Consider the following 15903-nt stretch of genomic DNA (forward strand, 5'->3'; position numbering starts at 1 on the left):
GTGTAATCAGAACAAAATTAAGGTATGCACACAGCAAAATCTAGCCACCGCATTTTGGATAGAAATTTCTCTATTTTCAACGAATCGTGACAATCTCTGGCGCAAATGAAAGCTTATTGTGTAAGGAATCGAAAAATATTTACTTCGGGATATATTTTGACATTGTGTTTAAAATAGAGTCAAGGGAACAAGAAGTCCTCGAAAAGTTTTTGCACAAACGTGCTGAAAATCTGACAATGTACATTAAAGCGACCGTCACCGCAGACCTAAGTTAGCTTTCAAGTATTCGGTTCTATACATCATTACAACCTGGAAAGGTTGCAGATCAACTTAAGAGCAAGAAAAAATCGAAGTTTGGCAAGAAATACATAGTTTGGTCAACAATATGAATTTGTAGTTTGAAAAACCAAACTTTTAGAAATACATGTACAGCAAATCATCTTTTTCACTACGGGAAATGTCGGGAAAAATGGCTGGCACCCCTCATCCAAAAGCTTAGATATTGTGTATTGATTTGAATTGATTTTTGTCCCCTGTTTTTGGCGGAGAATGCTTGCGTTTGTATGCAGAAAACTATGTAGAAATTGTACTGCATTTTTCCAAAAAACGTAAAATCTCATACACTTCAAAACTCAACCCAATTGAAAAATATTGAGTAACCGTGAATTGGAACCTTCAAAAAATGTCAAGAACGACAGCTTTCATCGATAAATAAGATTGATTTTGACACAAAGGTGGTAAAAATTTCTTGGCATGCGGTCGAAGGTACTGTGCTAAACTTTACGGAAGGGCTCAAGCTCAAAACTCAAGATGACGGATATAACAAGTCAAATCAGCAATGTCTTGATGTTGATTTAAAGTAAATTAATGCTTTTTTACGATGAATTGCTTTTGGTTTGGGAACAAGTTGGAATGAATTATTACTGCTTGATTTTCTTTGGCCAGATTTTGCTGTGCGCATACCTTATAACACAATATGATATAAATTTTAGCTTCAAGAAAAACTAGTTTCTATCATATTTTGATACAATTGTGTAAAATGATGTTCTGAATGTCAAAGAATCAGAACTAAATTATTTCACAATGAGTTATTGAACAACATCTATAACATAATATGATACAATTGAGTTATAATATTTTCAAACACTAATGATGTTGAACATGATTATATCACAATGAATTATACGTATCATGGTTTGTTATAATTATGTTATATTTTTGTTAGAATCTTCTAGTCGGGGTGCCATACCTCTGGAATGCAATCCCTGGATCCAATTTTTTGCCGGGCATATGTTTCACGTTGTCCAGGATAAGACATATGCCGCTGGAATTCTCGCGTGTGGATAGCTTGGCGCTCTAGTAATCATTTCGGAAGAAAATACACTTAATCCAACGCTCTGGTATGGTGTTCGTTTTGTTTAACAAACGGCCTCTGTGGTTCATTGGGGAGCTCGCGGAACTGGCTGTGGCTGTATTGTTATTTACTCAGATTTATCAATGTCAGCATATTTCCACTAATTAATAGTCAGAAAATCGCTAGCGATTTTATTCGATTTCAAGCCGCTTCAACATAGCCATAGCGGCTCATAGGTAGTATAGAACGCTTTCGGCAACACTCACAAATTGCGCATTCTAATTCGGCGTCGTTCGTACTTCCCATTTTCCTCCAAATGGCACTTTGCTACCCGTCTTCGTCTAGGATAAATGATGACAATCATATGTCTTCTTATCGTGTATTAGGGTCACCATATGTGGTAAGACTGAAGTACAGTTGTAAATTTTAGAAATATTCTGCAAATTTTCAATCGTTACACATTCACTCTTTGAGCCAAACTAAAATAAATTCAAAACTGAATCGTCCGATAAATGAATAATTTTTTACTTTTTCATTAAGATTCTTAACCAGTAGTAGTAGATCATTATGAACCATTTCGTGCAAAAACAAGTGCAAAACTTGGTAACCCTACCCCACACATCAGGTTTTGGCACACTTAAAGACGTAAAAAAGGAACATTCATCCATCCATCCGTTCTTGGCGCTTTCGTGTTTTACGATGATGTACAGCTATAATGCGAGACTCGTTTAATCCACATTCACGATTTCCCCATTCACCGCGCTGCAGCAGCACACAACAGCTCGTTCTGCTCCGTCCGCTCGCTCCCCCGTGTCAAGTGATAAATGATGATCGACGTCAAATTGGTAGCCATTGTTCACCTGAAGAAGCAGCCAGAAGACGTTCCGTTGAAAGAGTTTCCGTTTGAGCTTCTTCAAGTCTTCAACAGCGGGAGTGCTAATGAACCCGGTGCAAGTTTTTGCACATTGACCTTAACCTAGACTTTAGCTGTGGAAATGCAGTTTTCTACTACGATATGCAAGTTTGTTTTAGCGCCCTAGTATCTATAACTTGCGACATCACGGCGCGTCAGTGCAGTAAACGTGGGCAAATGCGATAACATTGCTAAAGAGTCGTCGCCCGGTCGGTGGAGAATGGCTCTAATCTGGCTCAATCCTCTTTCCAAGTGCATGGGCTCGGTCAAGTGACACACGTTGTAGCGGTGCGGTGTGCGTAAACGTGCCATCTGCTAGCCGGTTCCGTAATGGGGCTTTGAGTTAGTTTGTATCACAGAAGTACGAACAAAAAGTAGGGCGTGTGAATCCCTAGAAATGCAAATGCAAAGTAGTTGACATTGCTGAAAATGTAGCATTTTTCGTCGAGAACCACCTGGGACGGGCACGCGTGTTGGTGCGGGCTGGAACAAAAATTAAAAAAAAAAATCGTTTGGAATGAGTCACTTTCTACTTGCAGAGCCGTGCCGTGCCTGCGTTGCCTCCCATGAGTTTATTGTGATACATAATATTTTGCTATATTTTCCTTTGTCAACGCACTTGGTGACAAGCCCACCGAAGTATGCAAGCTGACCTACAGTCAGTCCTTTGTACACTTATTTTTATGTACAGCTTTTGACTTGAAAGCTACGTCTTTGGCAAATCTGCAACACATTGTACTCAAAATATAATCGCAGCTTACTTTAAGGGATCTTTTAAAAGGAATCCTTGGACAAATATTAGGTGAAATTTTAGGAGGATTCTTTGAAAAAAAAAAAAATGGATAGGATTAAGAAGAATCCCTTTAAATAATTACTGGAGGAATCCTTGAAGGAACGGCTGAAGTAATCTTTGTAGTAATTCTCGACCGGAGAATTTTTGATAGGTATCACCAGGAAACTTTGCTGCAACTTGAATTTATGAATCTTTGGAAAATTTCTCGAGCAACAGGTGATGTGTTAGGACCTGGTATTGACGGTATTTCTGGGGGATTTGCCGTACGGTGAAGATCTAATCCGTTGTCGATCGGCCGTCGATAAGGCCAGCTTGATAACTTCCCACGAACACATTCGTTTCAGGTGACAGACGACGGAAAATATTCTAGGATAGCACTCTGAAACTGTCACGTTCCAAATGGACGCCTTTCTTGTGAATGGGGCAGATTAACGCTTCCTTCCATTCCTCTGGTAGCTGTTCGGTTTCCGAGATCCTGATTATCTACCGGTGCAACCGGATGCATCTCTGAGCATAAACCTGTAAAAATGTCAATTGTCGTATTCCCGGAAGGACCATTGGAAGAATTCATGAAGGTATTCTCGTAAAACCTTGAAACTATCGCTGGAGGAAACCCTCGAGGATCCGTGTAAGCATTCCTGAAGGGAATCCCTGGAGAAATTCTCAAATAATTTGCTGGAGGTATTTCCGCAGAACACTCAAACTGTGGAGTTCTTGGAAAAATCTTTGTATTCACTTGAAGGAATTCCTGGACTTATCGCTGGAATAAATTCAAAAAAAAAAATTCTGGAGAAATCTATAAAGCAAATTCTAGACGAACTCCTGGTGCATTACCAAAAAATTCTTGGAGAAATCCCTGAGAACATCCCGAAAATACCTTAAGGAACCCTAGGATAAGACCTAAAACTAGACGAATTTCAGGGGGAATTTCTGAATGAATACCACGACAAATTTTTGGGAGAATCCCTGAAGGACTTTTAAAAGGAACACTCTCAATAATCCCTAAAAAAACTCCTAGTGGAATCTCTGGGGAGTTCTTGAAGAAATCCATGGATTACTTCTTGAAGGATTTCTTGGAGAAACAACTCGGGTAGGGGTGAAGTACTGACGATCAAATCGTGATATTTTTTTGGTTGATATTAGAGATAGAAGTACTGAACATGTTATCAAAAAAAAGTTCCTTCCAGAGCGATGTTGAAGAGTCGTCACCTTGTCGCAGTTCCCGGCGAGATTCGAATGAACTGGATAGATCAGCCGAAACCCTTCAGTAGGTCCGAAACCCTTACGCAGTTTTGCACACCGTCCATTGTTGCTTTAATCAGACTAGTCAGCTTCCCAGGAAAGCCGTTTTCATCCATGATTCTCCATAGTTCTGCGCAGTGGATACTGTCATATGCCACTTTGAAGTCAATGAACAGGTGATGCGTTGAGACCTGGTATTCACGGCATTTCTGGAGGATTTGTCGTACGGTGGATGATCTGAACGGTGTCGACCGGCCGTCGATATTTTCCCACGAACTCATTTACTTTAGGTGAAAGACGACGGAAGATGATCTGCACTTTGTAGGCAGCATTCAAAAAAGTGATAGCTTTGAAGTTCTCACATTCCAAATGGTCGCCTTTCTTGTGAATGGGGCAGATTACCCCTTCCTTCCACCCCTCCGGTAGCGGTTCGGTTTACCTGATCTTGACTATCAACCGATGCAGACAGGTGGCCAACTTTTCCGAGCCCATCTTGATGAGTTCTGCTGCGATATCTTTCTTACCAGCCGCTTTGATGGTTTTTGAGCTGGTTGATGACATCCTCAACTTCCCTCAGCGTGGGAGTTAGTTCGTTCCCGTCCTCTGCTGCACCAACATAGTCATTTCCTCAGCTGCCTTGATCCCCCGTGTCTACATTCTCTTTGCCATTCAGGTGCTCGTCGAAGTGCTGCCTCCACCTTTCGATCACTTCACGTTTGTCCGTCAGGAGGCACCCGTCCTTATCCCTGCAGATTTCGCGGCACGAAGTCTTTGCGGGATGCATAGAGCTTCTTGTAGAATTTCCGTGTTTCTTGTGAACGGCACAGCAGTTCCATTTTCTCGCACTCTGCTACTTGCAAGTGGCGCTTTTTCTCCCGGAAGAGGCGGGTCTGCTGCTTCCGTTTTTGTCTGTATCGCGATTCTGTCTTGAGATTCTGCGTATGTACTGTGGCGACATTCGGTTGCTTCAGTCGCTCTAGATCGTACCGGGGCGACCGCTGGTATTGTACATTGTTAATAATGGAGAGTTTTGGGTGCAGGTTAACCAACACTAGGTAGTAATCAGAGTCGATATTCGCGCCATGATAGGTCCTGACGTCGATAATGTCGGAGATTTACGATTCCGTTTGCTGTGGTGATCTCCAGGTGTAACGATAAAGGAGGCTATGCTGGAAGAAAGTGCTACGTATGGCTATGTTCTTGGAGGCGGTGAAATCGATGAGGTGGGGCCATTTTCGTTCGTGAGCTGGTGGGCGCCAAACTTTCTAATCGTCGGTCTGAATTCTTCCTCCTGGCCTACCTGAGCGTTAAGATCATCTGTGATGATCTTGACGTCGTAGTATAGACAGCGGACGTACTTGCGTTCGAGTTAGGAGTTAATGCGTCCTTGTCCTCAGTGCTTTCGGAGTGAGGACTGTGCACGTTTATTATTAAGATAAACTACGATTTACAACCTCTCCTTTCAATGCAAGCAGTTCCCGAACAGCTGGAAGCATTCGTTCCTGTTCCCAGTTCATAAAAAAGGGGAAAAACGCGATGTTCGTAACTACCGTGGAATAACTTCGCTCTCTGCCTGCTCTAAAGTATTCGAAATTATAGTAAACGATGCACTGTTTGCTTGGAGTGGCACAAAACAAGCAACAAAGACTGCGCCCTCTTTTTCTTTATCCCAACCGGTAACAGATAATGACATGATCTCGATTTTTTTTGTTGCAGACAAAACGGAAGCTGATTTTGTTGCGTACTTTTCAACTAGTGAATAATCAATAATTACCAACCCAAAATCGAAACTTTTTGATGACACATCTTCAGCAGCGTTGCAATGTTTACCGACTCGAAGTTACCGCTCGAAAATCACAATTCAAGGCCTCAAAATCGCTAAACTCGTGCTGCATGATCTTTATCCTATTCTGTTCAAGTTGGGACAAACCTATGTGGCATTGGGTAGAATGTCGCAACAAATTCAGGTTGCGACATTGTCGTTATTGTTGCGCGATGGTTGAATTTTGATTCACTGGCTCCTACTCTTCTCGCTCTTCATCAACGATGTTTCTATAATTCTGCCGCCTGGGGTGAGACTGTTTTATGCCGATGCCGCCAAAATATACATGGTTGTCAATAGCCTTGGTGACTGTATTGAACTACAGACGCTCTTGTGCCGATTTGAGCAGTGGTGCGTAAATAACTGCCTAACCTTGAGTGTTAACAAATGCCAGGTGATTAGCCTTAGCAGAAAACTGAAACCGATCATGTACGAATATACGCTATCTGATATACCTCTTGTTAGAAATAGGCAAAAGATTTCCTTCAGTGCTTAGTGAGCCCCGAGTTATCCGTTGCATAGTATTCTTCGTTATATTCTGCCATGGCTACAGTTGAGTAACAACAGAGGAAAGGGAGAAGAGCAGTTGTTGTAGTATCATGTCTAAAAGGTAGTTAGCAGAACATCGTAACGAGAGTTATTAATGATGCAATATTTGGGATGTTGAGTCGAGTATTGGAAGACAAAAATGGAACTTAAATGTAAGTTACTAAGCAAATGTAAGTGTAATATAAACTAATAAAATATGAACTATTTGCAGTCTTGAAGCTGCCGAAACTGTAAGCTGCTCTCGAGAAGTTTCGCTTCTTCCAAGAAATCACGTTCTCAACACCTCTGGAACGAGTGCACCGTATACGCGACCTCGGCGTCATCCTAGATGAAAAGCTTACATTCCGGTTCCACTATGAAGACGTTATATCTAGAGCGAACAGACAGCTTGGCTTTATAATGAAAATCGCTAATGAATTCCGCGATCCACTTTGTTTAAAATCACTGTATTGTGCACTTGTGCGGTCCGTTGTTGAGTTTGCCGTCGTCGCGTGGTGCCCTTATCAAACCACCTGGATATCTCGCATCGAATCAATCCAGAAAAAGTTCGTACATTTCGCGCTAAGGAATCTTCCTTGGCAAAATGATCAACGCATGACTCCCTACCATGATCGCTGTCAACTATTGGGAATCGACACTTTGGAGAATAGACGCCGAACCGCGCAGACTATGTTCGTGGTCAAGTTACTGAACGGCAGCGTTGATTCTTCTCAAATTTTAGCCAGAATAATCATTAATGCTCCAACACGATCGCTCCGGAGGCAAAACCTCCTCAGGTTGGAAGGTCGGAACACCGCTTATGGACAGCACGACCCTGTTCATTTTATGTCGGAAACTTTCAACACCGTTGCTCACATTTTCGACTTTAACGTATCTGTTTCCACACTCCAGCAACGATTTACGTCATAGTTCCGTACCATGAGTTAGTTGTTTTTGTTCATGACCAATGTTTTTAATTAATTGTACGATATGAGGCATTTTTTTTGAATTTTAAAGCTTCATTAAGACATTTTGTCAGATGGAGGTAAATAAAAATAAATAAATTATGCTGAAGTTGAACAATCGGCCCTTGATCCTCAACATGCACATTCTTTCGTCGATCTGCATGTCGTCCATCTCGATGAAAGTTGTTCCCAGCTTACGTGTATTGCCGCAACTCTGTCCAGCACACCTCCTGAAGCGCTACGATGCCAAACCCGCAGTTCTTCAGTAGATCGGTGAGTATACGGGTACTCCTAATAAAGTTGAAAGATCGGCAGTTTCACGTACCGGGGTTCCCAATCGCAAGTCCTTTTTGTTCGCTGGGGTTGTTGCCGTTCGTCTCGGTTCGTATTATTCTATTGCTGATTTCCTGAACCCCATGCATATAATACCAGTACCGTCCAACACGGTAATTGTCGAACATCTCAGACCTTTTCCTAGATGTGCAGAAAAGAATAAGGAGTAGCGTAGTGTTGGGAATGTCATTTTGGTGAAGGAAGAACCGTGAGCTCGCTGCGCTTTACGGTGAAATATGCATCCAGAATACTGTTAAGGCTTTTAAGCGCTAGAAGGCGTTGAACGCTGCGAACATTGTGTGTGCCCCTGGTAGAGCGTGATCTGATGAATGTGGCTCGTAACGTGACCAAGGTTGGGAAACTACAACACAACCAAAAGTTGCTGCGCCAATTGTGGAAACGCATTGACGATATGTGATATAATACCAAATAAATAAATGATGTAGGTCAACGAACGGCGGCCGTGCATGGTGTTGCGATAGGTGCAATTAGCATACCGTAAGCTTCGGAAGTTCTAGTTTCCATGTGCCTGTCGTCAACCGAAAGAGAAAACGCCGTTTTTGGGTGTTGCGTTTTTGCTTGCTTTGAACACGTTCACACGTTTTCCCAGCCAAAACTACCGCCCGCAACGAACTACTTAAGGTTCATTTGGATCGCCTAGGTAAGGAATGCAGTAGTATTACTAGTTGACGCTGTTAGTCTAGTCTGCCGCTTAGTGGAATGATCATAATTCTAGTTGGAGTGGCCTTATTCGGTGGAGTGTTTGGCGCTGGTCAGCATGATGCAGTTTTCAAAAGCATCGCGTCCACAGGCGGAGAGTGCGCACGGTATCTGAACAATGACGGCACTGGAGACTGCAACACACACTGCGTAGCAGTGGTTGATCACGTTTGGAATGATACAGTGGCCATGTTCACGCGGAACTATGAGAGGTTCTTCGTCCCGGTTCCGGATGATCAATGTTACCAAAATCGTACACTGCGTTGTTTGGCGCAGGTGGACAGTGTAATACCAGTTGCCGACAAGTGCGCTAGAGCACAGAAATTGGGACAGTGTTATGCTGATCAACATGGGCAGATGAACGCCAGCCAGTTGTTCTACAGACCAATGACGAATATTCAATACAACAGAGTTTTTCAACAGTGTGCCTCCATGCTGGGTCTCTCGAACGATGATCTGAAGGAAATGGCCGCTAAAGGTATCCAAAATGTAGCAGCGTCTGCGTGTTTAATGCGATGCCTATGGATTCGAATGGGGATCTACAGCGATGATGTGGGTTTCGATTTGACCTTGGCAACGGGACAGTGCGGGAAGTACAATCCGGCGTTGGATCCGGTCCCTTGTCAGGCCAGGCTGGTAGCGGAAGAATGCGATAAGTGTAAGAGGGCCATTCGTATAGCACAGGAATGTCTGGATCTTCGTTATAGTGTTGAACAGTTGGACGAAAGTCAGCCGCCGCAGTTGAAGTTTAACTTGGAAATTTATGATTTCAATTGTATTATCCTCTGCGATTTTGGGATTTACTTGTGATAGTGGAGGTTATGCTAAAAAACTTGTTCCAACGAAACGCCATGAAATCGATTTGTTTATCTCTAATCCCAAGAAGGTGAAATATCACATTTTTGTTATAAGTATCACATAAATAATGTATTTGGAAAGTATTCTAGTATACATAAGCTCCAATCAAGAGGTAATTTTCAAAGAGGTAACATGTTTGAGGTTTACAGTAGTCTTCTGAGCAGTTTTATTGTGACATAGTAATGTGAACTTTCAAGTTCTTTCCTGCTAGCAACGCAATGTTAGAAATTGGATTGAAGTTTGCCTTTAATTGCCTATCAGCTGGGTTTGTTATGGCTATTTTCAACAAGCTGTTCACGTAAAATTATGTGAGATTTCATCAATAAACTTTTCAGCATTCATGCTTTTATGTATTGCCGCAATAACAGAGAACAGGATAGAAAATTTATTAGGACGGCGCAACATTTTTTTGTCTCAAGAGCAAACTTATGTGTCTCTGACAGATTTTAGGCCGCTGAATCCAAATCTGTGCTCAGAATTGCTCCAGCACGTCGCAATTTTGAGCTATACCTAAAACAAAGGATAAATTGGTCAATTAAAATCTAAATTAACGACTCATGCAAAATATTTCGTTTTACCAAATCAAATTTGATAGATTTAGGCATTTTATGTCAGTATGTAAACTTGCATGCAACTTTTGGAGGGTGACTTGTTTGGGAAATATCGTATCTAACATAAATCGCTCAAAACTTTAAAATTGGATTTGGTAAAACGAAATATTTTGCATGAGTCGTTAATTTAGATGTTAATTGGCCAATTTTTCCTTTCAGTGGTTAAAAAAATTTTTCCATGCTTAATTGTTTGCAGCCAAAAAAGCCCAAAATCGCATAATTTGCCCTATAAATTGGGGTATAGCTCAAAATTGTGACGTTCTGGAGCAAATCTGAGCCCAGATTCGGATTCAGTGGCCCAAAATCTGTCAGAGACACATAAGTTTGCTCTTGAGACAGACCAAAAGTTAATTTTTGTTACGCTGTGTAATTGCAGTTTTAATTGTATTGATAGTTCTTGTTCATTTTGTCTATTTGTGTTGTAGCAGCAGATTTTAATTTTATATTTAGGATATTTATCTTATCTATGTCGTACAAGACTCTGTATGTATGATTCAAACATTATTCAATATAGGATTTTTTTCTGAGTTGTTTTAAAATATTTTTCGATATTATTTTTTTGTTTTTCTTAAATAATTAAAAAAAGTGCAGAAAACCCAAAACAATTTAAATCATGTGAAAATTCCTGGGAAATATTACTGAAAAAATATTGATGAATCCCTGAAATAACCGGTGGAGAAAAAAAGGTAAAAAAGGGAGGCGCTTCTGAGAAAAAAAAATACATTCATGAATATCCGGAGGGAGGATAAGGGATCTCTGTATTAATTTCTGTATAAATTTCTAAAGAAAATCCCGCTCGAATCACTGAAAGAAATCATGCGAGAAGCATTGAAAGAATCCCTGAAGAAATTCTTGAAGACACTTCGCTTCATGAATTCACATTGGAAGCAAAAATGTAATCACTGGAAAAAATCCATGAACGAGTTCCTAGACGAGCAGTTTGTTTTGCTGCAAACGCAACTGCGTTGTGGATTGGCATCTAAGCTGCAAGAGACCCAAGCAACACACATGTTATAATAAAGTTACGACAGCGCAAGTTTTGGTTATATAGAAGTTTATTTTACGTAATCCTAACATTGTGTTGAAATAACGTAAAATAAACTTCTATACAACCAAAACTTGCGCTGTCGTAACTTTTGTATAACATGTGTGTTGCTTGGGGAGATAGGTTTGTGAAAAAGAAGTGTTCACGGTGTGGCTTCGGAATCACTTTGGCGTTCTATTCCGCAGAATCATTACCTGTTCTGTAGCTTAGTTGGTTAAAGCGCCGGTCTAACGAATACGGAATCGTGGGTTCGAATCCCACCAGAACGCAATTTTTTTTCCACAAATTTAATCTCTCAATTTGTCAATTAGCACCATTTCGTGCCTTCTAATTACAAGTTTTTCCAGTATGTTTCAGATTTACCAGCAAATCTGGTGAAATGCCAGTAAAGGGCAATATGCATCATTGAAGACTGGAAGCCATTATTAGAACTATCATAAAACCAAAATTAAAGGGTTTAAGGTTGTATCAACTGCTTAAGGAAGGCCTGGAAGAACTTCTTATGAAACTGCTGTATGACTTTCCAAAACATTCTTTGGAAAAAAAAAACTGGAGAATTTTCTGCGGGAACTCTTGGAAGATTCTCTAAAAGAATACCCAAAGAAATTTTTGAAGAAATATATTGAGGACTTTTCCAAGGAATTCATTTGGAAATTTTTGAACAAGGAGGAATTTCTGGAAGAACAACTGGTGGATTTTTAGAGGAATTCCTGTTTTTTTCCCGAAGATTATCTGAAAGAACTCTTGAAAGAATTTTGAAAGGAATCCATAAAGCAATATTGAGAGAATATCATTAAAGATTTGAAAAAAAATCCTTCAAGAAGCTTTTGAATGAATTTCAAAACCAATCATCGAAGATTTTTGCGGAATCTCTGGAAGAATTTATGAAGAAAACTTTAGAGAAATTTCATAAGGATTCAAGAATTTTTGATTATCTGAAGGAATCATTGGAAAAGCTTTGAAAAGAATCTGTGGATGATTGTCTGAAAGAATCCCCGGATGAATTCGGAAATAATCCATGGAAGAATTCCTGATAAAGTCCATGGAATGTTTGTAGACAAATAAATATATACATTGAGAAGTACTTGGAGGAATGTCCTAAGGAATTTTGGACGGGAACTCTAGAGAAATTTCTGAAGAAATATACGAAAGATTTTCTGTAGCAATTCATGCAAGATTTTCATAAAGAACCTCTGGATAAGATTTTAAAAGAGGCCGGAAAGGTTTTCAGAAAGCGATTTCCAGAGAGTTTTCTAAAGACATTTATACCGCATTTTTCGAAGCAATTCATATAAGATCTTCTGAATGAATATTCAGAGAAATTTATAAAGGAACCCCAGAATATTTCATGTGATAACTATGAAACTTTACAAGAATTTCTTAAGAAAGCTATGGAAAGTTATATCAACGAAACCCAGGAAGATATTTTTCCGCTTGACAAAATTCTGGAAGATTTTTTCAAGGCATCCTGGGGTAAATTTTCGAAGGATATGTGAAATATTTGTTAAAAAATAACGGAAATTCATAGAAAGTTTCCTCAAGAAATCCGTGGAGAAACTTTTGGTGAAATCTCTACTAGAATTTCTGAAGAGAGCTCTGAACAAATGTTTGGAGAAATTTCTAGAAAAATTCGCAAAGAACACGGAAATTTTTTAGTGGAATTTCTAAAGCAATCCATGGGGGATTTTCTAAAATAATTCCTCGAGAAATTTCTCTAGGAACCCCTGAATAAATTTTTGAAAGGATCCACAAAGGAATTTTACAAGGATTTCTGGAGAATATTTCCGAATAATTTCCTGAAGGGGTTTTTGAAGAACATTTGGAGGAATTTACTTAAGAATTCTAGGTGGAAATTATAAAGAAATCCAAGGAAGATTTTTAAATTTCAAAACTTGGAGAAAGTTTTTAAGCTTTTGAGTCGAGTCCTTTATACATACTTACATAATCATATACATCATTATCATGATTATGATACCGTTTCAGCAAGCATTGGCATTAACAATAAAATGCAATGATTTGAATGGATCGCAAAGAAATGATGTTTTTCAAAACCTGCTTTTAATGATCGCGCCCGTAATGATGATCTTTGAAGACTGTTCAAATATCAACTCAACAGAAATAGGCACAATGGGGCAATAGATTGCTAACTTTGGTGTTCAATCTCCATTTGGCATGCATACCTCAACTCATCAAAGCAAATGACAACAACTGTTCAATGTGTACAAAAATCCTTTATTAAAAAAAAAAAAAGATTTATTCACGTCCCAGATAGCAACAACGCAAGCACCTGTAAAACCCTCGATATAAACATCAGCAACAATATAATATGATCACTTTTGCAATATCGGCATCAATTTCCGCATACTCCCGACACAAGCTCATGGGTTAAACTGTATAGGGTATCATTATGACGATGATAACAAAGATGAAGAACAAAGTGCACCACCTTAGGTTGCAGAAGTTGAAGCACATAATCCCTTCATCTATTGTGTGTGCGGAAGAAAACTGCATGCAAGATGGATTACGAGCAGCTTTCGCACGCCTCTCACACAATATGTTGTAGGGAAGGTATCCATGAGATACACACACAGCTCATGGTTGGGAACGGGACACACTCCATCATCTGTCGAGGATATGAGAAAGTGCTTCCTGTCTGGAAAACAGCTACAAAAGCGAGGCTTCCCTTTGATAAATTTCCCAGTAAATGTAGCCAAGACGGTTTCAAGCAGATCATCCCTTTTACAACAGCTCCAAAAGGTGTCGAAATTGAAAAAGTTTCAGCCCAGCTGGGTTGTCACCTCGACAGGAAACCAACAAACTCACTTGCTCCCATAAAGCGAATCTGGTTATTCCTTATCCCTACAGGAAGTTGATTGGAGCGGAAAACTACTTTGCTCCTCAATTACACACAGCTCAACGAGCTGGCTTTGGCTACATCGTCGTCGTTCGTCGGTGCAGTCCTTGCTGCACTAATGGGATCATAGCCTTGTGTGTACACAAATTCCCCCGTAGATACGTCTATGGAAATTTGATTGAGCTATGTTCTGCCGAGCAGACGGTGGTGACGACGACAACGTTAGTAGAAGTCTGCTCGTCTGTGCATTTTTCCGCTCCAGTAACGATTGCTCAACTAGTGCAAGCTTTCACCACTTCGAAGATGACTGTATTAAAGTGTGTTTATCGGTCCATGCAGCAAAGGATAATGGCACGTGGCCAACTCACAAAGACGAATGGAGTTGAGTGTTTTTGCTTGGATGGTTATGGTGTAAAATGGGGATCACACTAGGATAAATTTTGGAGATTCAATGATGGGCTCATTGCACAAAAGCCACAATAAGGCCCTTATGGTGACATTGGTAGCATATGGTAGTTTTCTTTTCTTGTTTTAGAGCATGTGCTTTATCACTATATTATATTATATTGCGTTTTTATTTATTCCACAAAACCAGTTTTACGAAAAATCAATTTCAAAGTCACAAATCAAAATACAGTTAAAATCGTAAATTTCCAAGTTAAACTTCAACTGCGGTGGCTGACTTTCGTCCAATTGCTGAACACTAAAGCGAAGATCCAGACATTCTTGAGCTTGTCGAATAGCCCTCTTACACTTATCGCATTCTTCCGCTACAAGCCTGGCCTGGCACGGAACAGGATCCATTGCCGGATTGTACTTCCCACACTGTCCCGTTGCCAGGGTCAAATCGAAACCCACATCATCGCTGTAGATCCCCATTCGAATCCATAGGCATCGCATCAAACAAGCAGACGCTGCTACATTTTGGACGCCTTTTGCAGCCATTTCCTTCAGATCATCGTTCGAGAGACCCAGCATTGAGGCACATTGCTGAAAAACTCTGTTATATTGAATATTCGTCATTGGTCTGTAGAACAACTGGCTGGCGTTCAACTGCCCATGTTGATCAGCGTAACACTGTCCCAATTGCTGTGCTCTAGCGCACTTGTCGGCAACTGGTACTACACTGTCCACCTGCGCTAAACAACGCAATGTACGATTTTGGTAGCATTGATCATCTGGAACCGGAACGAAGAACCTCTCATAGTTCCGTGTGAACATGGCCACAGTATCATTCCAAACGTGATCAACCACTGCTACACAGTGTGTGTTACAGTCTCCGGTGCCGTCATTGTTCAGATACCGTGCGCATTCTCCGCCTGTAGATGCGATACTTTTGAAAACGGCATCATGCTGGCCAGCTCCAAACACTCCACCAAACAAAGCCACTCCAACTAGGATTATAATCATTCCACACAGCGGCAGACTAGACTAACAGCGTCAACTAGTAATACTACTGCATTCCAAACCTACGCCATCCAAATGAACCTTAAGTAGTTCGTTGCGGGCGGTAGTTTTGGCTGGACAAACGTGTGAACGTGTTCAAAGCAAACAAAAACGGCGCTTTCTCTTTTGGTTGACAACAGGCACTTGGATACTAGAACTTCCGCAGCTTATGATATGCTAATTGCACCTATCGCAACACCATGCACGGCCGGCGTTCGTTGACCTACATCATTTGTTTACATATTTGGTATTACATCACATATCGTCAATGCGAGTCTACAATTAACGCCATAACACTTGGTTGTGCTGTAGTTTTCCAACCTTGGTCACGTTACGTGCCACATTCGTCAGACCACGCTCTACCTGGACCACAAACAATGTTCGCAGTGCTCCACGCCTGAACAGCCTTCTGGTTGTTT

At 40.6% G+C, this 15903-nt stretch overlaps 2 protein-coding genes and 1 non-coding gene across 3 annotated transcripts; 2 read left to right on the forward strand and 1 right to left on the reverse strand.

The window, feature by feature from the left end:
- The first annotated feature begins 8670 nt into the window (after positions 1-8670).
- LOC109428959 (general odorant-binding protein 45) lies at positions 8671-9480 on the forward strand. The gene has a single exon (XM_019704805.3). It carries the CDS (start codon positions 8671-8673, stop codon positions 9478-9480), a length of 810 nt encoding a protein of 269 aa, XP_019560350.2.
- Positions 9481-11379: 1899 nt separating this feature from the next.
- On the forward strand, positions 11380-11455 carry Trnav-aac (transfer RNA valine (anticodon AAC)). The gene has a single exon. It is a non-coding gene; the product is annotated as a tRNA-Val (tRNA).
- A 3118-nt stretch (positions 11456-14573) lies between these two features.
- Positions 14574-15455, reverse strand: LOC109429014 (general odorant-binding protein 45-like). The gene has a single exon (XM_019704850.3). It carries the CDS (start codon positions 15446-15448, stop codon positions 14636-14638), a length of 813 nt encoding a protein of 270 aa, XP_019560395.2. The 5' UTR covers positions 15449-15455; the 3' UTR covers positions 14574-14635.
- Between the last annotated feature and the right edge of the window lie 448 nt (positions 15456-15903).

Source organism: Aedes albopictus, chromosome 3 (genome assembly GCF_035046485.1).
Source record: "Aedes albopictus strain Foshan chromosome 3, AalbF5, whole genome shotgun sequence".
NCBI lineage: Eukaryota > Metazoa > Arthropoda > Insecta > Diptera > Culicidae > Aedes > Aedes albopictus.

Coding starts and splice junctions, on each gene's coding strand:
- LOC109428959 (XM_019704805.3), top strand. CDS start 8,671: ATGATCATAATTCTAGTTGGAGTGGCCTTATTCGGTGGAGTGTTTGGC.
- LOC109429014 (XM_019704850.3), bottom strand. CDS start 15,448: ATGATTATAATCCTAGTTGGAGTGGCTTTGTTTGGTGGAGTGTTTGGA.